Source organism: Heteronotia binoei, chromosome 1 (assembly GCF_032191835.1).
Source record: "Heteronotia binoei isolate CCM8104 ecotype False Entrance Well chromosome 1, APGP_CSIRO_Hbin_v1, whole genome shotgun sequence".
NCBI lineage: Eukaryota > Metazoa > Chordata > Lepidosauria > Squamata > Gekkonidae > Heteronotia > Heteronotia binoei.
The window spans coordinates 251,946,589-251,974,567 of record NC_083223.1 but is presented as its reverse complement, the minus strand read 5'-3'; the positions used below and the strand labels follow the sequence as shown (position 1 = coordinate 251,974,567).

The 27,979-nt window shown below is 50.8% G+C and overlaps 1 protein-coding gene across 3 annotated transcripts; it reads right to left on the bottom strand.

The window, feature by feature from the left end:
• Positions 1–148: 148 nt before the first annotated feature.
• SCYL1 (SCY1 like pseudokinase 1) lies at positions 149–27,979 on the bottom strand. Of its 3 annotated transcripts, none has more exons than XM_060252625.1 (18): positions 27,730–27,979; positions 27,125–27,265; positions 26,313–26,435; positions 23,561–23,781; positions 19,942–20,032; positions 18,406–18,561; positions 11,629–11,787; positions 10,367–10,474; positions 9,536–9,649; positions 7,806–7,961; positions 6,711–6,899; positions 3,771–3,846; positions 3,481–3,669; positions 2,800–2,927; positions 2,205–2,310; positions 1,567–1,841; positions 813–879; positions 149–723 (listed from the first exon to the last, which is right to left on the bottom strand). In XM_060252625.1, exons 1-18 carry the CDS (start codon positions 27,841–27,843, stop codon positions 599–601), a joined length of 2,538 nt encoding a protein of 845 aa, XP_060108608.1. In that variant the 5' UTR covers positions 27,844–27,979; the 3' UTR covers positions 149–598. The 3 variants fall into 3 exon arrangements, with proteins under 3 accessions (XP_060108608.1, XP_060108600.1, XP_060108615.1); XM_060252617.1 differs by having other exon boundaries at positions 1,567–1,845; positions 2,209–2,310; XM_060252632.1 differs by lacking the exon at positions 27,730–27,979 and having other exon boundaries at positions 27,132–27,271.

The window sequence follows — 27,979 nt, the reverse complement described above, 5'->3', positions numbered from 1 at the left end:
TGCTCCAGGGCCCTTGAATTCCCAGCAGCCTTTGGCAATCCCAGAAGGGCCCATCCATCAGTTTCCGTTGGGGGGCAAAGGCTCCAAAAAGCCGAGCAACAGCACAGAGCGGGAGGTTTGGTACATGCACCGCAGCCAAAAGTTGCCCTTGCGCCTTAAAAGTTAATTTATTTCTGTGTAATCTTCTGCGTAAACCAATAAAACTGCAGAACATTCAGACAGGCGAAAATTAACCCCCTCCTCCCTACAGAAAACCCCCATTGCTGACAAGTGGGACAGAGTCAACTATTCTATGCAGAGACACTTATTTCTCCCCACCCACCCCTCACTCCCTTTGGAGTTCAAGTCTTATCCTTCACAGCAGGGAGGAACCTGCAGGGAAATGGAAAAGCCAAGGGTGGAGCAGTTCTTGGCAAGGGCTGTGTTCTGGTCTGGCCAGCGGGTGATGGGTGGTTGCAACAGTTCACTTCACCCCCGCCCCACAAACAGGCAAACTGCAAAGTGACTTTGGAGTCTCTCTCTATTAGAACCTCCTTCAAGGACGAGGAAATCCTTTCAGCAGCAACAAGTCCCCCTCCCGCTGGAAAGGGAAAGGCCATCAGTCCAGCTTCCTGGCCCCCAGCTTCATGGGTCCCTTGGCTGCCTTCCTCTCAGCTCTCCGGGCTTCCATCTCCTGCCTCCTCTCCTCCCGCTTCTTGCGTGCCAGCTCAGCCTTGCTGGGTCCTGCAGGGATGACAGACAGACATTGGCATGTGGACTAGCCTCCCGTTCAGCGGCAGGGGAATCATTCGGGGAGGGAAGGGAGAACTCACCATGATCTGACTCTAGTGCTTCCCAGTTTTCCTCTGAGCCCCAGTCTCCGAGTGCCTCAGTATTTCTCTGGAACCAGATATTAGGGGGAGTGAGAAGAAAAGGAGACTGTGGATCCACAAGCTTTAGCCAGAGGGGAGACCCACTCTCCCCACTCCTATCACCCCCAGTTCCAGGTTCGAAATGTGGTCAACGGTAACAATAAAAAGAAAGCATCCAATAGACGAGCATTAAGATGCTGTTACCAATCATGGTGACGGGGAACCACAGAAGACTAACAAAACTTATGTTGGGATAAATTAAAGACTAATAGCTTACACACCTGAAGCTGCCTTGTGCTGAATCAGACCTTTGGTCCATCAAGGTCAGTATTGTCTACTCAGACTGGCAGCAGCTCCCCAGGCTCTCGTGCAGAGAGAGGTCTTTGCCATCCCTTGCTGCCAGCTTCTTTCACTGGAGATGCTGGGGACTGAACCAGGGACTTCTGCATGCCGAGCAGAGGCTCCACCAATGAGCGCCTGCTCTGTCCCCGGCACAGTTTGTTCCAGCATAAGCTGTGTTAGTCTCCAAGGTGCTACTGGATCCATTTGATTTCTTACTATTCAGCAGTTCACTTCTAACCACCTCGTGCCCTCTTGTGCTGAACATTCAGCCACCCGCCACTAAATGCAATCCATTTGGTCCATTCCAGGTCTAAGCCTTGGAAGGCCTGGGGTGGGGGTGGGGGGAATGAAAAGTTCATTGAGGGGCCCATACCTGGCTGCCTCTCACTGGCTTCGCTGCTAGAGAAGAAAAGGGATCCGGCTTCTGTGCAGTGGCCACGCACTCCCAATTGTACTCGCTGGCCAGCCTGGTGCCTTCTTGGGGGGCTGTGGTGGCTTTGGGGGGCAGCCTGGAGGTCAGGTCCCCTTCACAACTGCTGCCCCAGCCCTCATCTGCCACGGAGCCCTGCTCCTTCTGGTGGCCCCAGGAGGACTCCAGCTCCCAGTCAGAAGTATTCCAGTCTGATTCTTGCTTTGTAGAGGAGCTAGCTACCTGCAGAACACCACAACAGTTTGTTGGGTCAGTTTGCATTGAAGGACAAGATTTGCGTGCTTGAAGCTTCGAGCTTCAAAGCCTGGCTTCTCTCTCCATGGGAAAACCTACTCTAGAACATTACTCAAAATGCCCTTATTGTGCAGAACGTGGGTTTTAATTGAAAATACAAGCAGGGTCCTAGTCCACATGACTAGACAGTGGACTGGCAGACACTGCAACCCTTGTGTTCCTCATAACTTTCCCCAGGCAGTGCTCAAAAGGTCTTTCTGATGTGTCTCTACAGTTAACTCCCCTCAGCAAATGAAGATGAGAGTTCTGGGGGAGTCTGTCCACGGAGGGGGCACCCAGGCACAGACTTACCGTCCTGCCTCCACTTTTCTTGGCCGCTGTGGCTGGTTCCTGCCATCCTGGGCTGTTCCAGTCCTCTGAACTGCCAGGTCTCTTTGACTGCTCAGCCTCTTGCTGCGGATCAAGAAAGAAAACAAGAGCTTGGCCCTCGAGATGTTCAAGGCCTCCCTTGTAGGGCCAAAGTCAGACAACAGGGCTAAGCTCCAGCACACACACACCCAGGAAGGCCGAAAGGGAGCAGCCCACAGTGGCATCTCCAAAACCTCCATGCTGTTGACCATCTCCTTGTTTAGGACATTTATAGACAGCTTTCCCCACTTGTTTGTTCTCAAAGAGGTTGACATTTTTTTAAAAAGGTACAAAGTAACTCAGAATGTAGTAAAACTTCAAATGTACGAGGACAGTGCTTTTTTTCTAGGCTGGTTCCCTGGCAGCTGATGGTTTCAGCAGTTCAATTAAGAGGAAAGGGGATCCCTGGCTGGAATAGAGGTCCAGGTGTATCAGAAAACCCCAGCCCATAGTAGACCCACAAATCCAGGCCCAGCCCCACACACTCAACACTTCCTGGCCAAGTGAGCTCCACACGAGTCTTCCCCTTCTTACCTCCAAACTGCCCCAGTCCTCATCGTCCCACCGGTCAGCCAAGCTGTCCTCCGTCACATCTTCCTCCAGGTCCCAGTGGTTGGATGAGGGGGCTGCTCTCACCTCTGGGGCAGGGAGCTGCCCAGGGCCTTTAAAAGGCAGAAGGTTGTTATTTGGCAGTTGAAACGAGACTTGGCCGGAAGCGACACCGCAGTGGAGACCTGCTGTTCTCAAGGCATGTGGAAGCAGCCAACGGGGACTTCGACAACCACATGACCAAGACCCTCCACCCCAGAGGCGGCCAAACTTGCTTAATGTAAGAGCCCCATAGAATAAACATCAGATGTTTGAGAGCCACAAAACATGAATGTCAGAGGTTTGAGGGAGGGAGGAAAATAGATGAGGGAGAGGTGGAAAGAAAGCAACTTTAACTTTAAATGCATTCTCCAAGCTGCCAGCTGGCTTGGAAAAGTGATTTAAAGAGACAAATGCCTTCTCCAAGCCAGCTGATGGGGTGAGGGGCTTCAAGAGTCACACAATATGTGTAAAAAAGCCACATGTGGCTCCTGAGCCACAGTTTGGCCACCCCTGCTCCACCCCATTCTTTCCCTGGCTGCCACAGCTTGCTTCCCCTCTCTGTTAAGCACGTATCCAACTGGTTGGAGGGGAGGGGGAAGAGAAGGTTTTTCAGCACCCACTGACCTGCTTTGGGGGTCTCTGATGTGATAGGAGCTGGTGTCTCCTCAGGCGTGTTCTCTGCTGCTTGTGCCACTCCTGCGTTGGTCCGGATCAGCTTCGACGTCAGGGACGAGACCCCCGTCACAGCCCACCCTGCCCAGCTGGCAGCTGCCCCTGCCCCAGGGCTGGCAGAGGCTGCATGGACATCCTTCTCTAAAGAGATGGCAGAAGGTTCAGCTCAACCCTGCCTCCTTAGATAGACAGCCCCGAACCCACACCTAGTTCCTTCCTGGTTTCTTCCCAAGGGCGCTCACCGAGTTCAGGGAGCTGAGCCGGGTCTTCGGAAACTGTTTCCAGTTTTGTCAGGAAGCTCCGGATGGTCTTGAATGCCTGAGGAGAGGAAGGAAACAAACAGGCCTTGCCAGTCAAAGCTTTTCTAAGGGGTGATGCCTCCCTGTCTTCTGCAGCTATCTGGCTGTGATCTCCTTCCCTGTGAAGTTCTACCTTTCCCTCCAGCATCACAATGCAGCACTCCCTCCAACACCAGCGTGCAGCCATATTTTCCAGATCCTCCAAATGCTAGGCAAATGTTGCTCATTGAAGCAAGCCACTGCAGAACAGGGCCATAGCCAGAATTTTATGTTTGGTGGGGCCCACGGCAGGATTTGTTGTTTGAGGCGGCCAGGGGGGCCACCCAATTTGGTGGCCCTGGGCTCTCAGCGCTGTAAGCTGCCTTGAGTTCCACAAGCTTACCCCCTCTTTGCCTGGACAGTCACAGCAGCTCTGCTCCCCCCACCTCTTATGTGCCTTCTCTCAGAGAGACAGAGACCTCTTGACTCTCCCCCCGCCCTTTGCTCTGCAAGGTGTGTTAGGGAAGGAGAGAGAAGAAAGCAAAAACACCAGCAGCAATGCTACTACTTGTTCAGGGGGGCGGTGAGCAAAAAGGACAGATTGGGGTCCCTCCAATGGAGGCACCATACAGTTGGGAGGGGGGTTAAAAGGATGAGCCTGGACCCTCCTGGGCCCCACTGTAGCTACGGGCCTGCTGCAGAGACAGGCTTGAGTACCCCCAAATGTCACATGTCTATCCGAGAAGGTGCTGGAGTGCCATGAAGCAAAAGGGGGAGAAGAGAGGAAGGCTAAGCTTGGCCAGAGCAAAACAGGGAGGGCCACACCAAGCATGGAGCAAGGAAAGCAAGAGACCCCTGGTGCAGCAGGAGAATTTTAATTCACCCTAAGACCTCCAAGCATTCTGCGTATGCTTCATTGGTGGAATCTCTAAAATACAGTTTTAACACTTCCCACACTCTGTTGTGGAAATAGGATGAGTCACCTAATTAATACTATCAGCCCCCCCCCCCAAAGACGCTTATGCTAAATGCATGGGTGGGGGGGTTTCAGGGTAAATTAAAATTAATTCTCAGACTGCAGTTTTTTGCTCTGTACATGATCAGACACACTCAGCGCAAGCAGGGACTAGGCAAACCAGGTGTCTGCCTGGGGCATGGCCCTGGCAAGGGTGCTGGTGTGAGCCCTGGGAGGGTGTTGGAATGGCCCTCCCACTTGCCCTCACCTCTGTGGCGAGGGAAATACCGGTGAAAGCGGCTGCAGGGGAGCCACGCACCTGCACTGCAGAGCCAGCCACGGGGCTGCCCATAACTCTGCTGGCTGTGTCAGATGCAGGGGCGGAGCTAGGGCAGCCTCATAGCATGCTCCACACCAAGGGTCTGAGGAAGCTAAAGGAAGGTTTGTCAGTTGTTTGCTCACATGTTGCCAGTGCCTCAGGGGCTTGCCTCCAAGGACAGGCCCTGCAGAACAGTCTGCTGTGCCACGGCTCATGACACATACCACAAGAGCTGCTTGTCCCTGCTCTGATCGGCGGAATTCATAGAATCACAGGGTCGGAAGGGGTCATACAGGCCATCTAGCCCAACCCCCTGCTCAGTGCAGGATCAGCCTACAGCATCCCTGACAAGTGTTTGTCCAGCCGCTGCTTAAAGATTGCCAGTGAGGGGGAGCTCACCACCTCCCTAGGGAGCCAATTCCACTGCTGAACTACTCTTACTGTAAAAAAGTTTTTCCTTCTATCTAGTTAATTCCTTCCCAAATGTAATTTAAACCCATTATGGTGACTCTTATCCTCTGCTGCCAACAGGAACAGCTCCCTGTCCTCCTCTGTGACAGCCCTTCAGATACTCACAGAGAGCAATCATGTCCCCCGCAACCTCCTCTTCTCCAGACTGAACATTCCCAAGTCCCTCAGCCTTTCCTCATAGGGTTTCTTGATCTCCAGGTCCCTGAACCGGGTTTGTTACAAGGTACTGGTTATTACCCTTAAAGCCCTATATGGCCTAGGACCTGCCTACCTTAGGGACCGTCTCTCCCCACGTGTTCCCCAGAGAGTACTTAGATCGGGATCTCAAAACCTGTTAGTAATCCCCGGGCCAAAGGAGGCCCGATTGAAATCAACTCAAGATAGGGCCTTCTCAATCATAGCCCCCTGCTGGTGGAACCAATTACCAGATGAAGTAAGGGCCTTGCGGAACCTCGCGCAGTTCTGCAAGGCCTGCAAGACTGCCCTCTTCCGGCTGGCATACAATTGACTGCCACCGGTATTTAGGAGCCGTGGAAGAAGGCCGCCGCCATCAGAATAGCACCAATTTAATAATCTGTTTTAACTGTTTTAATTATTGTTATTTATTATTGAATGTGCATTTTAATACTACTTATCTATTGTTCTTGGGGTCTTCTGTTGTAGGTCGCCCTGAGCCTGCTTTGGCGGGGAGGGCAGGATATAAATCGAATTAAATAAATAAATAAATGATCATCCTCATCACTCTCTCTGCACCTGCTCCATTCTGTCCACACCCTTCTTGAAGTGAGGCCTCCAGGATGGCACACAATACTCCAAGTGCAGCCTAACCAATGCAGCGTGCAGTTGGGACTAGGACTCTTGCAATTTGGATGATACACCCCAAGATTGCATTCTTAATCTGTTGCCCAGGCCACTCAACCTTGATAAACTCCAGGCTGGATGGATATCCCAGCAATGGGCACAGTGTAAAAGGTAGACAGATGCTTCACCTAGGCCCCCTTGCCTGGCCTACAGAAAGTCAGCCAGTATCCCACCATTGGACCCCTCAAACTAAGGGGACTGTACAAGTTACAGAGACTGCCCCACTCACACTGTGCTCCCCCTCCCTCCAGCCAATAAAGCCTAAAGGAAGTTTCCCTTTGCATCCTCAAAAGCTCACCTGGTCCCGGACTGTCTTCTCTGGATCCATGGTTAATGTGCAGAGCACAGGCAGGATTTTGAAGGCACAGTCGTTCATGGAGAAGAAGTTGTGGGTGGCTGAAAAGCCCAGCACGCCAGCTGCCCGTGATGGGGCAAAGGGGTCCTTGGTGGCCCGGATGAAGGCCGATATCAGGACATTCTTCCTCGTCTGCAAAGAGAGCAACAGGTAAACATCTGTCACCCAACATCTGTCAGATGGCCATCTGACAGCAATGCAGATCCTGTGGATTTAGGGGGAGGTATTTGTGCATTTCCTACATTGTGTAGGGGGTTGGAATAGATGACCCTGGAGGTCCCTTCCAACCCTATTATTCTATAGTTCTACTTATAGAATCTGGGGAGATTCTCTGAATGCCAGCTGGACCCCATTATTTTCAAAGGGAGGTCCTTCGCTTAATTTACCAATGCGGCGGCCTTAATACTCCATCCAGTTCTCCAGCAACTATATACACAGGCACCCCAACCCACGATGGCTTCCTGTGCAACCTTCTTTGATAAACTCCTGGCTAAATATACCAATTAAGCAGCTTTTTATGCTCCAGTAAAGCAATGTGAACCAGGGGTGGTTGGTTGCGCATCTATCCTTGGAAGGATTCATCCCACATGGTAAGCTCTACCAAGTTAGGTCTACCAAGCTCAACATTAGCTAATCTGAACAGTAGCAGCTTTCTGGCCTTTCCCATCACCAACTACCTAATCCACATACCTCTTCTTCTATGGACACAAGACACAAAGTTCACAATGCTGTGACACCATTGAGAGAGAGAGAGAGAGAGACTGGCCCAAGGTCACCCAGTGACCTTCAGGGCTGACTGAGAATCTGACCACCACACCACGCTGGCTGTCCTTAAATTACACAAGATCCAGATTTGCCCTGGAGCCAAGAGGAAGGAGGCACTCTCACAGGTGCAGAAATGCTGATTTGCAGTCTCATAAGTCATCTCCATCCCACCCATCCCCCAAATTCACTAAACCGCCCCCAAAAGCCAAAATGAAGAAACCTCCCTCCATACCCTCAGCTTCTGAAGCCCCTAAGAGAGCAGCCTGCACTCACGCTGGCATTCAGGTAGGGCCCAATCTTGCCGAGGCACACGGTGGTGTTGCAACGGATGGGCCCCTGGTCGTCCCGGGCTTGGAGGCGGGCAAAGTGCTTCATGAGCTCCATGTTGAGGTTGTTCTCGTTCAGCTTGGGTGCCAGAAGCAGCATAGACTGCAAAAAAAAGGGGGATGGGTAAAGAGGATGTAGGGAGAGAAGAAGTAAGAAGCAGCCACACTCTTATTGCCAGCCAACAGTCCTGTCCTCCCTCCAGCTTCCAAACACCATTTGGCAGGAAGGGGAGAGGAGGCAGTTGGACACCTTCCCTCATGCCTTCAACTGTCCTTTCTGTGGGGCCACCTCTCCTGACATACCCCTCAAAGAGCACTATATTCTTCTAACAACAATACACTGACAACCCCAGGACCAAGGAGTATTTTGCCTGGCATCAACCGGAAACAGAGCCTTTTCAGTGGTGGCTCTAGCTTGGTAGAATGTGCTTTCTGCTGGGATTTGGGCCCTGCGGGATTTGGTACAATTCTGCAGGGCCTGTAAGACAAAGCTGTACCACCAAACATATGGATGATGTTAGGGGAACTCCCATCTATACAGATCTGCTATCTCTCTCACACACACACACCTCTCTCTCCCAAGGGCAGCAGTATGGTCCTTGGATGGGCCAACCTAGGGATTATATTGTTGGAATTGTTTTTAATTGATATGTTTTAATCTTATATATGTTCTATTTATTATATGTTGGAACCTGCTCTGAGCTCCATATTAGTGGGGGAAAGCAGGATATAAATCCAATAAAATAACATAACAAAATGACAACAATAATAAACCAGCTGAAAAGCCCCCTCCAAAGGGGAACATCTATGCTGAACTACAGTATCATTTGTATTTCATATTTTCAGTCCTGGAAGTTGTTTTGGGACCTCAAGTGTAGCTGAAAAAGCAGGATTAAAAGGTCCAGTTCTCTCTAGGGCAGGGGTGTCAAACATGGGGCCCAGGGGCCATATCAAGCCCCCAGAGTGCTCCTATCAGGCCCCCGAGCAACTGGTTGTCATCTGCTTCCTTCTCCCTCTCTCTTGCTTCCTTCTGCTTGCTTTGCAAGGCTTGCTCAATCACACAGGAGCTACAGAGCAAAGCCTCTATGTTCTCCATTGGCTGAGGCTCCCTCCTTGACAAAGAAGGGAGAGGGGGATAGCTTGCTTTGCCAGGCTCTTTCAATCACACAGCAGAGCAACTGAGCCAAGTCTCTCTTCCTTCTATTGGCTAAGGCTCTCCACCCCTTGGTCCCTTGGGGAAGGAAGGAAAGAGCCGAAGCTTCTTTCACCCAGTTCTCTGGATCCCATGGGAGAGATACAAAGAAAGCACCTCTGAGACCAACTAGTGCTAATGTTTTATTTTAAGGTTTTTAAAAAATCTTTAATTTGTGTGCTTTATAAAATTTCTATTTCTGCTACCTGGCATTGCATTTTATGACACACATGGCCTGGCCCAAGAAGATCTAATTTATGTTAGATCCAGCCCTCATAACAAATGAGTCTGACACCCCTACTCTAGGGGTTGCAGCGGCTCTTCTCTCCTGCTGGGTTTTGACCAGAAAAGCCCCCACTACCCCCAGCTGATTCTCCCCTCAAGGTGGAGAGACAAGGCAGGCTTGGAGCACGCTAAAGACACAAGAAAGGAACAGGGCTTCGTGCAGACTGCCTCCCCTCACAACCCAAAACATACACACGGACCTTCACTGTCTGCTCACGGATAGCTGGGTTGGTGTCCAGGAAACCATGAACAACGTGGGGAAAGATCTGGGTGTTGACGGTGGGCTCGTTCAGGTACTGGATGAACTGTTCCATCTGAGAGACAAACGGCAAGGGTCAGTAAAGGACTAGTCAGCCTCGGAAGGAGAACGAGTCATCAAATTGCTGTCAATTCACAACTGACTCCAACCACAGGATGTTCAAGGCAAGAGAGAAGAGGAGGTGGTTTTGCCATCACCTTCCTCAGCAAGGCAACCCTGGCCTTCCAAGGTGGTCTCCCATCCAAGTCCGGACCTTGGCTGACCCTGCTTAGCTTCCAAGCTTTGAAAAGAACGGACATAAGTGGCTCTCAACTGAGGCACATTCCCCAAGACCCAAGTCAGAATGCAAAGACCCCGAACAAGCCTAAGCTCTCCCTCTACCTGTCTTCTCCCCCACCCAACATATCCTGATGAACAGAGCCAAAGGCCAGTAACCCTGTACTTACAGCCCCACAACAAGTAGCCACAAGAAGGGGACAAGACCATTGCTTCGCTCACTAGCCTCAAGCATCTCCACACTGCAAGATGTCCTGCCCACAGTCCTATCTGGACTCCCCATCACCTTCAGTGCAAGCCTGAGGACCCTTTCTTAGGAGCAAGGCTCACAGAAAAGACTGCAGCAGAATTCTGAGTAGGCCTTCTTAAGATTGCACTGTTAAGCTTGAACCTAGGAGTCACAGCAACCTCTCCCCAACCCGCTGTCCTCTTGTGTCACTAAGAGTCTCTTTGCATCACATGCTTTTAATGTTATCAGCCAGAGGAGCTCATGTACCTGCTGCAACAACCGGATCCTCATGGCCCGGTCCGGGGAAGAGAACATCTTCACAATAACAGGAATGATTTTTTGTTGGTATTCCTGGGCGTTCAGGAACTTCCCCACCTGGAGTGACAAAGGAAGGAGGTAATTGTGAGGTCCCTGCATTGTGCAGGGGGTTGGACAAGATGACCCTAGAGGTCCCTTCCAACTCTGTGACCTAAGTCTGTTAATCCAGGAAAGAAATGGCCCAGAACCTCCCCCCCCCACATCACAGTAATAGTCCTTTGATGGGTTTCCAGGAATTCTGGAAGAAGAGAGAAGAAGAGTTGGTTTTTATACCCTACTTTTCACTACCCAAAGGAATCTTACAGCAGCTTACAATCATCTTCCCTTCCTCTCCCCACAACAAACACCCTGGAGCTGAGAGAGCTCTGAGAGAATTGCTCTTGAGAGAACAGCTCTGAGATAGCTGTGACTGACCCAAGGTCATCCACCTGCCTCATGTGGAGGAGGAGTGGAGAAGTAAACCCAGGTCTCCCAGATTAGATTAATCTGCCATTTCTAACCACCACACCACACTGGCAGGTCAACAAACTTCAGCCAACTCATTTGTGTGGGCCTGTGTTCAACCAGTGGGCTGCGGAGCTGAAAGAACACACAACAGCAGTGCCATTCTAAGTGAAGTTACACCCTTCCGAGACTTTTGAGGTCACTGGGTTTAGAACAGTATAATTCTGCTTGGGATGGCATGGCCAAGTTTTTTAGGATCCTCTTTGGGGTGTGAAAAAGCATCAGAAACAACTTCTCTGTCTCACACTGAGACGCAGCATTTTTTCATCAGACTATGAATTATCTTATGGGTTCCTTCCATCTCTCCAAAAGGTAATACGCATATTACTTAAAATGCTATTAGTTGGCTAAAAAGCAGCTAATTTAATATGCCATAATTTTTACTCAGCACTTACCATATATTTACACTAAGTCACGTACTTTGTGGGGAATGTGGAGAGGTGCCTGTAGTACTTCCAGAGGGCACTGCCTTCCACCCCACCCCAAGAGTTCACTATTTATTCATATCAAAGATAACGGTAGTATTTCTAAAATTACCCCTGCAATGGCAACTTGTTCATTTTTCGTTGAACATCCCATAAAGGAGACATCAGAGGTCCTCCGCTAGGCTTAAGAAACAAAACAGAACCAAAAACGTTGGGGGCTTCAAGCATATGGAGCTTGAGACATCCTTTTTGTCCACCCCAGTCTCCACCCATTGAGCTCACCTTGAAGAGCGGGGTGAGGATGACAGCGCCAGCATTGCCAAATTCAAATGCTGTCAGGAGTTGTGGGAGGACCTTGTGACGGCAGAAATCCTCTGGAAAGGTGTCCAGGTGGGTGCTGAGCTCCTGGAAGAACTTCTGCCGCTCGGCAGGCTCCTTAATCTGGGGAAGGGAAGTCACTGGGTCACATCCACCACCTTTCCAGAGGGACGGCTCATCAGAAAGCAATGGGCAACAAGGCCAGAAACAGAGTCAGGATGGCCGAGTCACGCAGGCTCTTTTCACCTCATTTCCCCCCACCCCATCCCAAGTGAGGGCAGGATTACCACCTGGGAAAGGGAAAGGCCTAGCCAGGGCTTTTTTTTCTAATGGGAACTCCTTTGCATATTAGGCTACACCCTTCTGATGTAGCCAATCCTCCAAGAGCTTACAGTAGGCCCTGTAAGAAGAGCCCTGTAAGCTCATAGTCAATCTACAAGAATGCCATCCACTTTGCCTGGTATCAGCGCTCCAAGATCAGAAGCAGAGGAAGGTCTTCCACAAATTATGCTGGGAGGAGGCACTGGGAACTGAACCCAGTGTCAGAACTTGTATCTTTACTGCTGGTTCCCTATAATGTGACCAATGCTGTAATATATTCTTACTGTGCCTTAGAGCTGCTGTGTTACTGAACCAAACTGACTCCATGTTGTAACCCTTGCTTGACCCAAAGTGCTTGAATAGTAATTAACCTTGCCCCACTGGTATCCAAAATATTTGGGGCTGTAGAATGAGTTATGTTATGTCTCTGCACATTCTCACACTGGGACCCTTTGAAGCCGAGCAGCATGGCCTTCGGAGTAGGGAGGCATCCTCTCTACTGATAGTGATGGTGAGAAGACAGATGTGCCTGTAACGGTGTGAATTGTGGCTTTGTGAGATGTTTGCTTTACGTGTATAAAATTGTGCTGGTGCTGGCTCTCGCCATCACTGTTATCTTGCCTTTTCCAGTGCTTAGTTCTCTTCAATAAAATCCTAACTTTGTAACCAAGTATGGGATCCGTTTGAAGTTCTTAAGTTCTGACATTATAACAGTGATCCCATTGTTCGTGGCTTATCTGTACTGGAGGCTTGGCCCGATGGCGGCAAAAGTGCCAGACGACGGAGAGCCCACCACCCCAATAGAGGACCCGCCGCTCGACCCAAATGTGACGGGGGTTCGGCGCAAAATTAAGGTCCCGGCGCCTTTCTCGGTCGACGCCGCGTTCCCAGCCCCGCGAACCTGGAGCCCGCGGAAGTCCACGGCAGCAATCGACGCCGCGGAGCAGCGGTACCGAAGCATGCTGGGCGAAGGGGGAGCCGGAGACGGCGACGGCGACCAGGAGGAGGGCCCGGAGCCCCGAGGGGGAGACGACCAGATCCGGACCCTCCGCAATGACTTATTCGACTGGGTGCGGGAGATACACGACGACGTGCATCGATCCCGCGTGACGATGGCCGAGGAGTTGCAGCAGAACCTGGGCGCGATCTACGACCAGCTCCGCACTTTGCAAACTGCGGTCCTGGGAGTCCCGATTGGAGGGCTACCGCTGGGGCAACCGCCCGTAGCCCCGCCGGCTCCGCCGGCCCCAGCTCCGCAGGCTCCGGCCGCCCCGGCCCCACCGGCTCCGGCCGCCCCGGCTCCGGCCGCCCCGGCGCCGCCGGCTCCACCTGTCCCGGCACCACCAGCCCCGCTGGCCCCGGCTGCCCCGGCGCTGCCGGCTCTGCCCGCTCCGGGGGCCCCGGCGCCACCCGCCCCGATCCTGCCGGCTCTACCGGGCCCAGCGCCGCCGCCGGGGGCGCCGCGAGCCCCGGGGGGGGCCGAGGGTCGAGGAAGGGAATTGAAGATTACTTTCGATGGGAATCCGGAGGACGTGGAGTATTTTACCATACAGTGCGACACGTTCTTCACCCACTGGGGTGCGGATTACCCGACCGAAGCCAGCCGAGTGTACCACATCGCGTCCCGACTGAGAGGCGCGGCCCGCAAGTGGTACGTCGGGCTTTTCATGGGGAGAAAGCCCGAACTAGCTACGGTGGCGGGGTTCCTGCACGCGATGCTCCGCCAGTATGGCGATCCCCTACGGGAGGAGAAGGCTGTCGCCGCCCTTCAGCGCATAGAGCAAGGCAACCGCTCCACTCGCGAGTATGCCACCGAGTTCCTGGGGTACTGCGCGGCAGCGAGGGGATGGAACGAGGTCATGAAATATACCGCGTTCATCAATGGTCTGAACCCGAACATCCTCGACCGCTGCTACAGTCAAGGGAGACCCGACACGTTGGTCGGATGGATCCAACTGGCCGGAGAAGTGGAGACCAACCTCCAACATGTGGGGATGCGACGGCAGCAGCTGGCGAAGAAGGCGGCGAAGCTCACACCGACTAAATCCGAAGGGAGGAAGGCCCCGGCGACCTCCACCCCGTCTCCCGCTCGCAAGTGCTTCAAATGCAGAGACCCAAATCATCTCGCTGCCAACTGCCCAGTGAAAGCGGGTTCCACCCCACCCACGGCGAAGACAACTACCCCGGGGCCGAAAAAGAAAAAGAGCGGCCGCTCGAAGGAGCCCAGCCGGGGCTCTGTCGCCACTTCCTTGGCGACTGACGAGGATTTTACCACCGACTTGGCTACAGTGGAAGAATCGACCGAGGAATCGGACGACACCGAGTCGGCGGGAAACGACAGCGACCTGCTTTAATGGGTGCCGCAAAGCAGGTCCAACAACAGCCGGCACTCCTCACGGTGAGAGCAACAGGGGGTTTACTATTTATGGCCGTTACCCTCCTCAACCCTAACCTAAAGAGATTCATGCACGCCCGAGCGCTGATCGACTCCGGGTGTAACAGGGACCTGATTACCCCCCGCCTAGTTGAGGCGTTGGGATTAGCCACCTCCCCCCTACCACAACCGATGCAGTTCCAGCAGATGGACGGGGGGCCCATGAGAGGGGAACCATGTACTTTAGAGACTCAGGCAGTCCCGGTGGGAACCGAGGAGCATTGGGGGATTGAGACTTTCGTAATTGCCCCCTCTTGCTCTTTTGACGTGGTGGTAGGCTCGTCGTGGCTCGCCCGCCACCAACCAGACATAAGGTGGGAGGAACAAATCGTCCGGTTCCCGGATTGGAGGTGTGAGCATCACCACTGGCGCCCCGAATGGGGGCCGCACGCTCCCCCCCAAAACATGCGGGCTTGCCTCACTCTCGAGGAAGTCGCCTCAATCCCCAAGGAATACCAGGATCTAAGATTAGCGTTTAGCGAGAAGGAAGCGGATGAGCTACCGCCCCACCGCCCTACGGACTGTGCCATTGAGCTGATCCCAGGGCAACAGCTTCCCAAGGCGAAACTGTACTCCATGGGTTGGGCGGAGAAAGCTGAACTCCGAAAGTTTTTGGACAAGAATCTTAAGCGCGGCTTCATACGGCCGGCCACTGCCCCCCATGCCGCCCCCGTCCTCTTCCGAAAGAAAAAGGACGGGTCTCTTAGGCTTTGCACCGATTTTCGTGCTATAAACGGGATTTCCATGTCCAACGCCTACCCGATCCCGTTGATAAAGGATTTGTTGAACACCGTAGCAAAGGGAAAAGTATTTACAAAGCTTGATCTCCGAGACGCGTACTTCCGCGTCCGCATCAAAGAGGGGGACGAGTGGAAGACAGCATTCAACACCCCCCTGGGACAGTTTGAGTACCTAGTCATGCCCTTCGGACTCCAAGGAGCCCCTGGTGTATTCATGAACTTTATCAATGAAGTGCTACGGGAATTCCTGTTTAAGGGGGTGGTGGTGTACCTTGATGACATCATTATCTATTCACAAGATCTAAAGTCTCATGTGCCCCTGGTCCGAAAAGTATTACGCACCCTTTGCAAACACAAACTGTATGCCAAATTGTCAAAATGCGAGTTCCACAAGACCGAATTGGACTATTTGGGTTTCCGGGTGTCGGGGGAAGGATTGGCCATGGACCCCGCAAAGGTCCAAGCGGTACTAGACTGGGAGCCCCCTCGAACCCGCAAACAATTACAAAGTTTTATCGGGTTCGCTAACTTTTACCGCGACTTCATTAAGGGGTTTGCCACAGTCATGCTCCCCCTCACGGAACTCCTCAAAACCAAAGGGAAGGGTGACGAGGCGAAAAAACCAGGCGCACGCCTAACGTGGACGCCTGAGTGCCAAAAAGCTTTCACTGAACTGAAACGCCTCTTCACCTCCGAACCCGTGTTGGCTCATCCCGATGAACGGAAACCCTTCGTGGTCCAATGCGACGCCTCCGACGCCGCAGTGGGAGCCATATTAATGCAGAGAGGGGAAAATGGGGTGCTCCGTCCATGTGCCTATATCTCAAGGAAATTTTCCAACGAACAGAGAAATTGGTCGGTCTGGGACAAGGAGGCGTTTGCAGTCATGTTTGCCCTAAAAACCTGGCGCTCCTGGCTTGAGGGAGCGAGAGTGCCCTTTGAAATCTGGACCGATCATAAAAACCTCGAAGCCCTCACCGGGCGTCGCAAGATGACTGCCAAACAAATCCGGTGGGCAGGTTTCTTTGCCAAATTTGACTTTGTGCTGAAACACATCCCGGGCTCAAAGAACTTTTTAGCAGACGCCCTCTCTCGCATGCCACAACACGATAGTCTCCGGGAGGAGGTAGTGGACTCATTAATTTCCCCCTCAGCCATCTCGGGGGGGGTCACTACCCGCTCCGGCAGGCAGACCAGCCCTCCGGATTCAGATCTGCTGCCTCGACTCCTCTCAGAATACAACCAGGAGGCCGACCGCCCCCCTAACTTGGTTAAAGCCGAAAACGGGCTCTGGCTGCACAATGAAAAAATCTATGTGCCCACTCCCCTCAGAAAGGATGTCCTGGAGCGCTGCCACTCAAGTCGCCTGGCCGGCCACTTTGGCTATGTCAAAACCCTCAACTTACTCACCCGCCAGTTCTGGTGGCCAAAAATTAAAAAAGATGTATCGGAGTTTGTCCTTTCATGTCCCACCTGTCTCATGGCGAAAAGAAGGGGGGGTAAACCCCCGGGCCACCTGGTTCCCCTCCCTACAGCCACCCGACCGTGGTCGGTAGTTTCCATGGATTTCATTGTCGAACTCCCACCTTCACAGGGCAAAACAGTCATCCTGGTCGTAGTCGACACGTTTTCAAAGCAAGCCCACTTCATCCCGTGCAAGAAACTACCCACGGCCAAAAAACTCGCCCAGCTCTTTTTCACCCACATTGTACGCCTACACTCGTTCCCAGACAAGGTCATTAGCGACCGCGGGACGCAGTTCGTTGCCAACTTCTGGCGGGAGTTTTGCAAACTCGCTGGCATCGAGCAGGGACTAAGCTCTGCCTACCACCCCCAGTCGGACGGACAAACGGAGAGGGTTAATGGTCTTCTGGAACAGTACCTCCGCTGCTTCATTAATTTCCAACAGTCCAACTGGGTGGATCTCCTCCCCTTTGCAGAATATGGCTACAACAATAGCCTCCATAGCTCAACCAAAACCTCCCCTTTTCAAATTATCAATGGTTACGAGGGCAAGCCGTTTCCCACTCTCGCCCTCCCCGCCAGCCCGGCCGAACCCACATCCTGTCAACAATGGTGGGAGAGCCTCCGTGAAGGCTGGAAGGGTATTCAGGAAAACCTGGAGGAAGCGAAGAAAGCCTACAAAAAGCAGTTTGACAAAAAACACTCCCAAGAGTGGGACCTGAAGGTGGGGGATACAGTTTTCCTGTCCACAAAAAACCTTTCCCTTCCCCAGCCCTGTCGTAAACTCGCACTGAAGTTTCTCAGGCCTTTCAAAATAAAAAGGGTAATAAACAGAGTGACCGTGGAACTCGAACTGCCCAAATCTCTAAGTAAGATCCATCCTGTTTTTCATTGCAGCTTGCTTCGGAAAGACCCTGGTGCTACGTCCTTCCATCCCAGGGCCCCACCGCCCCCTCCGACGACAGTGAGGGGTCAGAGTCACCATGAGGTCCAGGAGATCCTGGACTCCAAAGTCAAAAGGGGGAAACTGTATTATTTGATCAGGTGGAAACACTTCCCCCCGAGCTGTGACGAGTGGGTCGAATCTCAGAACGTAGCCGCTCCGCAACTGCTGAAAAAGTTTCACCTACTGTACCCGCACAAGCCCAAGGCTGGCCCCGCGGGAGGGGGCGCTTAGGGGGGGCAGTATGTCAGAACTTGTATCTTTACTGCTGGTTCCCTATAATGTGACCAATGCTGTAATATATTCTTACTGTGCCTTAGAGCTGCTGTGTTACTGAACCAAACTGACTCCATGTTGTAACCCTTGCTTGACCCAAAGTGCTTGAATAGTAATTAACCTTGCCCCACTGGTATCCAAAATATTTGGGGCTGTAGAATGAGTTATGTTATGTCTCTGCACATTCTCACACTGGGACCCTTTGAAGCCGAGCAGCATGGCCTTCGGAGTAGGGAGGCATCCTCTCTACTGATAGTGATGGTGAGAAGACAGATGTGCCTGTAACGGTGTGAATTGTGGCTTTGTGAGATGTTTGCTTTACGTGTATAAAATTGTGCTGGTGCTGGCTCTCGCCATCACTGTTATCTTGCCTTTTCCAGTGCTTAGTTCTCTTCAATAAAATCCTAACTTTGTAACCAAGTATGGGATCCGTTTGAAGTTCTTAAGTTCTGACACCCAGGCCCTTCTGCATGCAAAGAACATTCTCTACCACTGAACGATGGTTTCTTCCCAAAGACCACGGCCTCAAGAAACACAGAGAATTCACTTCCCCTTTCACTTACCTGGATCTCCTCCAGGAAGAGGTTGGTCTCTACAAAGCGATTGTCCATGAAGCCGCCCGGCCCACAGCAGTTCTGCAGGAACTTGGCAGGATTGGGCCGCAGCTTTGGGTTGGCACCAACCAGCTCACAATAATGGGGCACCAAGGACTTGGGGATCTGGAGAAAGGGAGGAAGAAGCAAGATAGGAAGGGATTGCCATCCTCAAACTAACCTACGAGGAACATGGTAGGGCTGGGGATGAAGCCTGACCACCCTGCATCTCAGCATCTTCCAGCCCCACTGCCCTGCCTGTAGCTCTCCACTCAAATCCCATTTAGGGCAACACCTCATCTGTAAGGCTGGTGAACTACAAGCATATAAAAAGACTGACTTCTCCTAATTAGGAAGATTTCCTTTAGCCAGGGTTGAAAGATGTTTTCGAAGCCTATAGATTCAGACCCATATTCCTGCTGAACTACCTCTCCCACTACACTATGCCCCATGGTGACAGCTTTGCTCATCTGAGCCAAACTTTCTGAAAGGTACCATGCAAATGGGTACAATCCGCAACTGCCCACTCAAATGCAATCTCAGAGGTGGCTCCCATTTGGTGGAATGGTGTCCCTGGACCCCATGCTTCTATCCTTTGTGCAAAACTGAAATGCTCAAGAGGGCAGGAAGAAGAGTTTTGTTTTTATGCCCTGCTTTTCACTGCCCAGAGGAGTCTCATAGCAGCTTACAACTGTCTTCCCTTCCTCTCTCCACAACAGACACCCTGTGATGTAGGTGGGACTGAGAGTTCTGAGAGAAATGTGAGCGACCCAAGGTCACCCAGCATGCTTCATGTAGAGGAGTGGGGAATCCAACCTGATTCTCCAGATTAGAGTCTGCCGCTCTTAAGCACTACACCACGCTGGCTCCATACAATAATGGAAGAGTCCAGGAGGTGGCTTCTATAAAGGATAGTATTGCAGTCTGTGTTTACTGTACATGTCACCTCCCATTTTACTACAACATAATACCACCTTTTATGATGTGTCATGCTGTAGTCAATTTTTGTTGCCCTGTTTTCCAGCTCTGTAATCTTAGACTGGCTGCACTGTCTACAAGAGTTCTTTGCCGTTTGACTGAATTGCTTTTCGTATTTTGAAATCTGCCCTGAGTCTCAGTGAGCAAGGTGGGCTACACGTGCAGACGATAATAATGCACCGAGAATTTTTCTGGTCCTTCTTTAAAGTAGTCACTGATATTCATATGCACATGCAGCTCCAGAGTAACAGCCTGGGTGATTCTCAAATGGAGCTCCCTTAGCACAGCATTGCCTACCCTGATTAAAGTCTTTTGCCAGATCCCTCAACTGGAGACGGGGGGACTGAACACTGGATCCACTGCATGCAAAACGGATTCGCTATCACTGACCTGTGGCCACTTCCACAACCAATAAAGCCTTGTGGCGAACTCCCCTCACACCTGGTCACTAGGCTCTCCTCTCCACCTGCAGGGCAGAAGCACTACTCGGCCTCCTTTCATCCTCAAGCAAAGAATCGAGGTACTCACCTTGCCAAGAGAGCGGAGGGAGGATGAGCGGGAGAGGGGGCCGTTGAAGACCTCCCAGATGAGGCAGCCAAGACGCCACATGTCAGCAGACCTGTTATGACACAAGAGGGGTTATAAAGTCAGCTGGCGGTTGTGACGACATTCCACAGGCCTTAGCACATTGATTTTTTACAAAACTACCATTAAAAAAACCAGAACCGAACTTCCAAACAGCCACAGACGTCCTATAGTCAACAACTTAATTAAACAAAGACCCCATTCAAACAGGTCACCTGCACCAACCTAAGTGACAAGATTAGCCAAGGTCAATGGCGATAACTTCATTAAACATATTTTTGGCAACTCTTTTCCCTCTGGCAGTGGCATTCATTTAATGCCCTAAGCCCTCAAATCAACCAGGAAGCTGAGACCACGATCCCACAGCCAGTCTGGAAACTGCTCAGAATGCCAGAATGTCATAGTGGTATAACATGGACAGACACCAGTGTAACACCTTGATGACACCATGACAGTGTAAACTCAGTGTTAGTGCAGCTGTGCCAGTGTAGGAGCCCAAAACAGTGTTGGGCAGGAGTCCCCTACATGATATCCATGGTGCCTGGTGACACTTTCCCTGGTGTCCACCAAGTGTTTTTAGAAAAGTAGATATGTCCAGGTGGAGCAAGCAGGCTTCTGACTGGCCACTGGAGATCTGATTGACTGTGCAGATTTTTAAAAATGTCACTTCAGCGGCAGCCACTACAGCACAAGGAGCTTCACAATGTGACTCAAGGTAAGCGGCAGCAGCCATTGTGTGGCTGGCTTGGCTTCCTGTGGCAGCCATTTTGTGACTCTGCTCATCACATTGCATCAAAATTCCAAAGGTGCCCAAAGGTTGGGGACACCTGTCGCTGGAAGTGGGGCAAGACTCAGCCAACATCCTAAGCCCCCACCTCCCCTCGCCCTCATCCTACTACTAGTGTAACTGGGAATCTTATGCATGGGAAAGTCTGTGGTATTCAGGGCTCCCTTTCTAGCAGGAGCTCCTTTGCATATTAGGCCACATCCCCTGATTTAGCCAATCCTCCAAGAGCTTTCAGGGCTGTTCATACAGGGCCTATTGTAAGCTCTTGGAGGATTGGCTACATCAGGGGTGTGTGGCCTAATATGCAAAGGAGCTCCTGCTAGAAAGTGAGCCCAGGTGGTATTCCACAGCACTATGCCTGTCTCCACACACATTTCTAGCTTGGTATTTCTGGCTGTTTTTAACAGCAGGACTCCAAATGTCTGAGAATGTAATTTTCTCCTGGCTGCTTAGCAGGTTGGGCCTACAGAGGAATGGTCTGCAGTATGTGAGGTGTGAGTTCTAGTCCTGACTCTTCCTTCTGTTTCACTGCTGATCAGCTTGCGGCCAGCCACAAGCTAAACTCTGCCTTATTGCTAACTTCCACCTTGGAGAGATCTGAATTTTGAGACAAACAAAAAGCATGTCATCATACATAGCAGGAAACAAGCTAGAGAGGCACTTAGGCCTTTGAGTGACCAAGGAATGAAAGGATTGCGTAAGACAGATGGGGAAATGGCAGAAAAAACTAAAGGAACTTTTGCAACAGTTTTCACTGTGGAAAATGTGGAACATATTAGCCCAGAAGAAGCAGTTTTCAGGGGAAGGGTGTCTGAAGAATTGTGTCAGACTGAGACGACAAGAGATGAAGTTCTAGGGCTAACTAGGCCTCTGCTTCCAGGTGGCATAAACCTGAGGGTTATTAAGGATTTTAAATGTGAAACTGTTGATCTACTAATTAATATATGTAACTTGTCTGCTCAAAATCAGCCTGTGTGTCAGAAGACCAGAAAATAGCAAGCATTATACTGATTTAAATTTTTAAAAAGGAGATCCAAGGAAACTACAGGATAGTCAGGTGAACATCTGCTCCAGATACTTTAATAAAAATATTATTAAAGACCTTTCTCATCAAGGTCTTTAATAATAGATTGCTCCTTTCTCATCAAGGAACAAAGTTTGCTGAGGGAAAGTCAGCATGGCTTCTGTAAAGAGAAGTCCTGCCTCCCCAACCTGTTGAAGTCCTGTTGGATGTCCAGGAAGTATGCCAGGTGTTGTATGCATTGGATGGATGCTTCCATACAAAGTCTGGGGGGTTGCACTACAGACTCACTGCAGTTGCTATGCTCTTTACTCCTTGGAATTGGGTCTTTGGGAGGATTCCCCCCCCCCACCTTCTGAGCGAACACAGTATGCTTATTAGCTATGTTGGCGCCACACTGGCATCAGCAATATGCCAGCATATACAATCTAAGCTGCCCTAGGTATAGTGTTCTAAGAATATTATTCCGAAAATGGTTGCGCCCAGAGAAATCCTGGCACCCCGAATTTCTGTATGGTAACACAGTATGGATAAGATTTTTGTTTGGAAGATACAGTTAGGACAGGGGTGTCGGACTCATTTGTTATGAGGGCTGGATCTGACTTAAATTAGACCTTGTCAGGCCAGGCCAGGCCGGGCCATATGTGTACCTATTTAAGGTTAGGTAGCAGAGATAGAAACTTTATAAAGGACACAAACACAACTAATTAAACAAACAAACAAACAAACAAAAACCTTACAGCAAACATGCTTAAAATATTAGCACTCGTTGGTCTTAAAGGTGCTTTCTTTGTATTTCTCCCATGGGATCCCATGAGCAAAGGAAGCTCTGGCTCTTTCCTTTCTTCCCCAGAGGACCAGAAGGGGGAGGAGCCTCAGCAAGTAGAAGGAGAGGCTTGGCTCAGTAGCTCTGCTGTGTGATTGAGACAGCCTGGCATAGCAAGCTCTCCCTCCCCCCCTTCCTCTCCAAGGGAGGAGCCTCAGCAAATGGACAAAGTAGATGCTTTGCTCTGTAGCTCCTGTGTGATTGAGCAAGCCTGGCAAAGAAAGCTGTGATGCAGAAGGAAGCAAGAGGGAGGGAGAAGAAAGCATATGACAGCCAGTTGCTCGGGGGCCTGATTCAGCCCCTGAGCTGCATGTTTGACACCCCTGAGTTAGGAGGACACAGTTTATTTATTTATTGAATTTATATCCCGCCCTCCCCTGGACAAGATTCCTTAAAAACCTGCCTACTTATGTAGAATAATATAATAAACGAATGCAGGTTGCTCAATGTTCACCTTAGCAGCCTTAGCAGTTTTTTCTTGTTCCCAGAGCTGACAAGTGAGATCCCCAAGTACCACTTCTATTTTGCTTACTTGTTTGTTTTGAGAATTTATATGGCAAGTACGATGTGTCCAAAGGCAGCTACTTTAATGATCTCATGCTATGATAAAACCAGAGAGCAACAGAGGGGACCACACCCGTAGAACTGGGGCCTATAGAAACCCCAGGCCTCTCAGAAATCAAACCCAAAGGGCCCCAAAGCTGTACTTCAGAAAACTCTAGACAATTGGTACAGTGGGTAAATTAAGCTTAATTTACTCTGTTGCTGGGGAAAGCATTAAGGTCATGATATTTTAGAGATCTCATTGATGACGCATATGCAAAATGTGCAGGGATCTCAATTAGTTCTCCCAAGGCACCCATGGTCCTTTGTTTTTTGCTCCATACTTGGTGCGAACCTCTCCTTTTCTCGTTTCACAAAAACTCACCATTTCTCTCCGAGGCTTTTGCTGTTTTCTGCGAGCTCTGGTGGGTCATATTTCTCCAGCTCAGGGACCCCCTTCCGAGGGATGGTGATGTCCCCCACTGCAGAGCACATGTAATCCAGACCCCCCAGTTTCCACTCGCCGGCCCGGTCCACAAATATGGATGCCGCACATACATTGTTGTGGATGAGGTGACAGTCGTTCACCAAGAAGCTGAGGGCTTTCTAGAAAGGCAGCAGAGACGAGGAGATAAGGCAGGGCAGGGTGTGGAACCTGAAATCCTCCTTAAAACCAGGGCTTTTTTGTAGCAGGAACTCCTTTACATATTAGGTCACACTCCTCTTAAGTAGCCAATCCTCCAGGAGCTTACAGGGCTCTTCTGACAGGGCCGACTGCAAGCTCTTGGAGGATCGGCTTCATCAGGGGTGTGTGGCCTAATATGCAAAGGAGTTCCTGCTACAAAAAAGCCCTGCTAAAACCAACCTCTTCCAAGACCTCTTTGCCCTATGTATATCCCCCCCAACCTTTTATTGCCAACCACATTGAAGCCTTGATAGGAATAGCTGCACTAGTTCCTATTTACCACTTCTGACACCTTTCTCTTTCCATAAACCACCTTGCTTTTGAGTGTAAGCTCGTTGGGGCAGGGGCATTGTGCAGAGTACAACCAGATTTAGGACTAATGAATCAGGAAACCAGCATCCTGTTCTTATCATCTACACAGATTTGCCACGTGCAGCTAGCTTTGTTCTCACACCCTTGTTTAACATGAATGAATCCCTTATAATGCTCAGGATGGGAAAAGGGAAGGGAGTAGAGTGCCTTCCTTTCTTCACTCACTGATTTAATGCGGACATAAATGTAGGTTCAGACTCCTTTACTCAAAGGATTACATTAATCCTAGTGCAGAATGCTGCAGCTAGACTGCTGGTCAGGGCCAACTACCAGGAACATATGTCCCCAATACTACAACAAGTACACTAGCTACTGATTCACTCCCAAGCCCAATTCAAGGTGTTGGTTGTAGCCGACACCACCTCCTGTGGCAGTAAATTCCATGAGTTAATCACTCTTTGGGTGAAGAAGTACTTCCTTTTATCCGTTTTAATTTGACTGCTCAGCAATTTCATTGAGTGCCTGCGAGTTCTTGCATTGTGAGAAAGGGAGAAAAGGACTTCTTTCTCTGTCTTTTCTGTCCCATGCATAATCTTGTAAACCTCTATCATGTCACCCCTCAGTCAACATTTCTCCAAGCTAAAGAGCCCCAAGCAGTTCAACCTTTCTTCATAGGGAAAGTGTTCCAATCCTTTAATCATTCTAGTTGCCCTTTTCTGGACTTTTCCAATACTATTATATCTTTTTTGAGGTGCAGTGACTGGAATTGTAAACAGTACTCCAAATGAGGTCACACCATCGATTTATGCAGGAGCATTATAATACTGGCTGATTTGTTTTCAATCCTCCTCCTAATAATTCCCAGCATAGTGTTGGCCTTTTTTATTGCAGTCGCACACTGTCTCGACATTATCAGTTAGTTATCTACCACAACCCCAAGATCTCTCTCTTGGTCAGTCTCCTCCAGTTCACACCCCATCAACTTGTATTTATAGTTAGGATTTTTGGTCCCAATGTGCATTACTTTGCACTTGGTCAGATTGAACCTCATTTGTCATGTTGACACCCACTTGCCAGCCTCAACAGATCCCTTTGGAGTGCCTCACAATCCTCTCTGGTTCTCACCACCCTGAACAATTTAGTGTTATCCGCAAACTTTTCAGTGGACCTTTCCAGGGCCTTTTCAGTAGCAGCCCCATGATTATGGAACGACCTCCCCAGGGAGGTGTGCCTGGCCCCCCTCACTTTCAGTCTCTAGGAGGCAGATGAAGACTGTTTTATTTAGCATTTGGCTATGTGTATTAGCAGTGCAGAATGGTGATTTTAAATCTTGGTTTTTATACTTTTAATGTATTTTATTGTGTGTGTTTTGTCTATGCCAGGGGTGGCCAATGGTAGCACTCCAGATGTTTTTTGCCTACAACTCCCATCAGCCCCAGCCATTGGCCATGTTGGCTTGGGCTGATGGGAGTTGTAGGCAAAAAACATCTGGAGAGCTACCGTTGGCCACCCCTGGTCTATGCTATGCCTGGAACTCTTAAAAAAAGACAGCCAGCTAATAAATGTTTTAAAGAAATAAAATAAATACTCCCAGGGTGTTTCTATTTTTTTTTTAAATAACTGTTTCCTAATCTTTGTACATACCATACTTTGGTATGTACAAAGTATATGCTTTGTACAAAGTATATACTTTGTACATACCATACTTTGGTATCATGACCCTTTAATATAACTTTAACCACTGCAATATAACGTATTGTATCCAGGATACTAAAGCAAACAAAAACTTCCCAGAACAGAGCTGGCCCTAGACTGTTTGGCAACCTAGGCAAGGTTAACTTTTGGTGCCCTCCCCCCCTGCCACATTGATAACGTCACCGAGTCATATAGGGCGCCCGAAGAAGGCTGGCACCCTTGAGAATCGCCTACTTTGCCTAATGGCAGTGCCAGCCCTGTCCCAGAAACACAATATTCTGTGGGTCTCTTCTGCACTCTCTGAAGAGAGATTTTATTTCCTTCCCCAACTACATATGAACATCTGGGTGTAAACTTTTCTCCTTATCCACCTAACCCCAAGCAGAATGTGGGGAACAGAATAGCCTCAAAAGGAGAATGCACCAAAAAATTACAGGACTCTCACCACTATCTGATGGAGACCCCATGAGATCTCCAGCTCGCTCAAACCATTCCCTTCACCTCGCGACTCCAAATAGGCCCGCAGCGGCACCACCGGCTCGGTCACCACATGCAAACATTTCTCCGTCTGCCAAAACAAACAACAACAACTGACCCTGGCTGCCACGTCAGGAGTGAAATTGGCAGGGCTGTGCCAGGAGCTCTCCACTTGACTGACTTCCCCCTTTTACTCCCTAAGGAAGGTCTGGGAAAAGCCCAGTTGTTTAGGCACCAAAGAAACATCCATGCTGGAAGGAAAACAGTCAGGGAAGAGTACAGAAAGATGCCGGAAGGCACCTGACATAGAAGTCTTCCAGAAACTCAGCAAGAGAAGGTGGTGGGTGGGTGAGACTTTCTGCACGCACACCCCACCCCCAACCTTGAGTTCCAAGATGGAAGAGAGCTAGTATGTCAATGTAATTTTGAAAGATTCAGTTTTGCCCTCAAGGAACCAGAAATATTTTTCTAGTCCAAACTGGTAGAAGAAGGAACATTAATAGGAGAAGGGGATTGGGGAGAGGGAAGCACAAATGCTCCCAACCAAGCCAGCCCTCAAGCAGCGCTTTGCAAGCAAAGCTGCTGGTCTCCTCCTGTGTAAGCATCACGAGTCCCCTGCCCAGTCCGAAGGGTGACTGGTGGGCTCAGCTTTCCTAGAGCCAAGCAGGAGCCCTGCCTCAGCCCCAAACACTCCCACTAGGATGCTTTTCAGTCGCCCTTGCCATCTCCACCCCGCCCACACCAACAAGGAGAACCATAAGTAACCCCTGAATCTACTACCTCTAACCCGTCAATGTAGGACAGGATGTTGGGGTGCCGCAGAGTCTTCAAGTGCTTGAAGGCGGCCTTGGCCAGTTGCGTCTGCTCTTCCGAGTTGGGTTTCACGTCGTACACAAAGAGGGACACCGGCTCCCCAGTAGCCTGGAGAAAGGAGGAGAGGGGAGGAGGAGAGGCGCGGAGGGAGGTTAGAAGGGCACCGCAGGGGGAGCTGTCCTGGCGCAGGGGACTTTCAGTGCTGCAGAGAGGGGCAGGAGCCTTTTCGCACTATGGAGATGCTGCTGCTCCCCATCCCCATCCAGGCCTTTAAGTTGTCATCGGGGGAGAAAGCTTCCTCTGCCCCCCCTCCTCATGTCAAACCGAGCACAAACGTTTTGGAAAGGGAGCCCAAGACGCTGTCTTGCTGCGCGCCTACAAAGCGCATCCACATCCTTGTTTACTCAGAGGAGTCCGGATTCCGCCGTCACCGTTCTGGCCTGGGAATCCCACCCACCCCCGGGCCCGGACAAAGGTGAGGGCACCCCCATTGCAACGTGGCAATCCCTCCTCCCTCCGTCCGCCTGCCCCCCCGGGTGAACTTCTGCCTGCGCCCCCCGCCTCCTTCCGACCTTCCTCCTGCCCCGGTGCAACTGCCAGGGCCCGCCTGGCTGCAGCGGGGGCTCTTGGGGGGCGACACTCTCGAAGGGGAAGTCGCGGATCGGGTCCCTTGCAAAGAACCACATCCTGACTGGGCTGGTTTTTTCCTCCTCAGGCTGCCCGATGGAGCGGCCCCGGCAGGAGGCGCCACTAGACTCCGCTTCTCTGGCAGGCTTAGCCCCGGAACCTCTTGACAGCCCCGGAAGTGTTTGCAACGCCAGC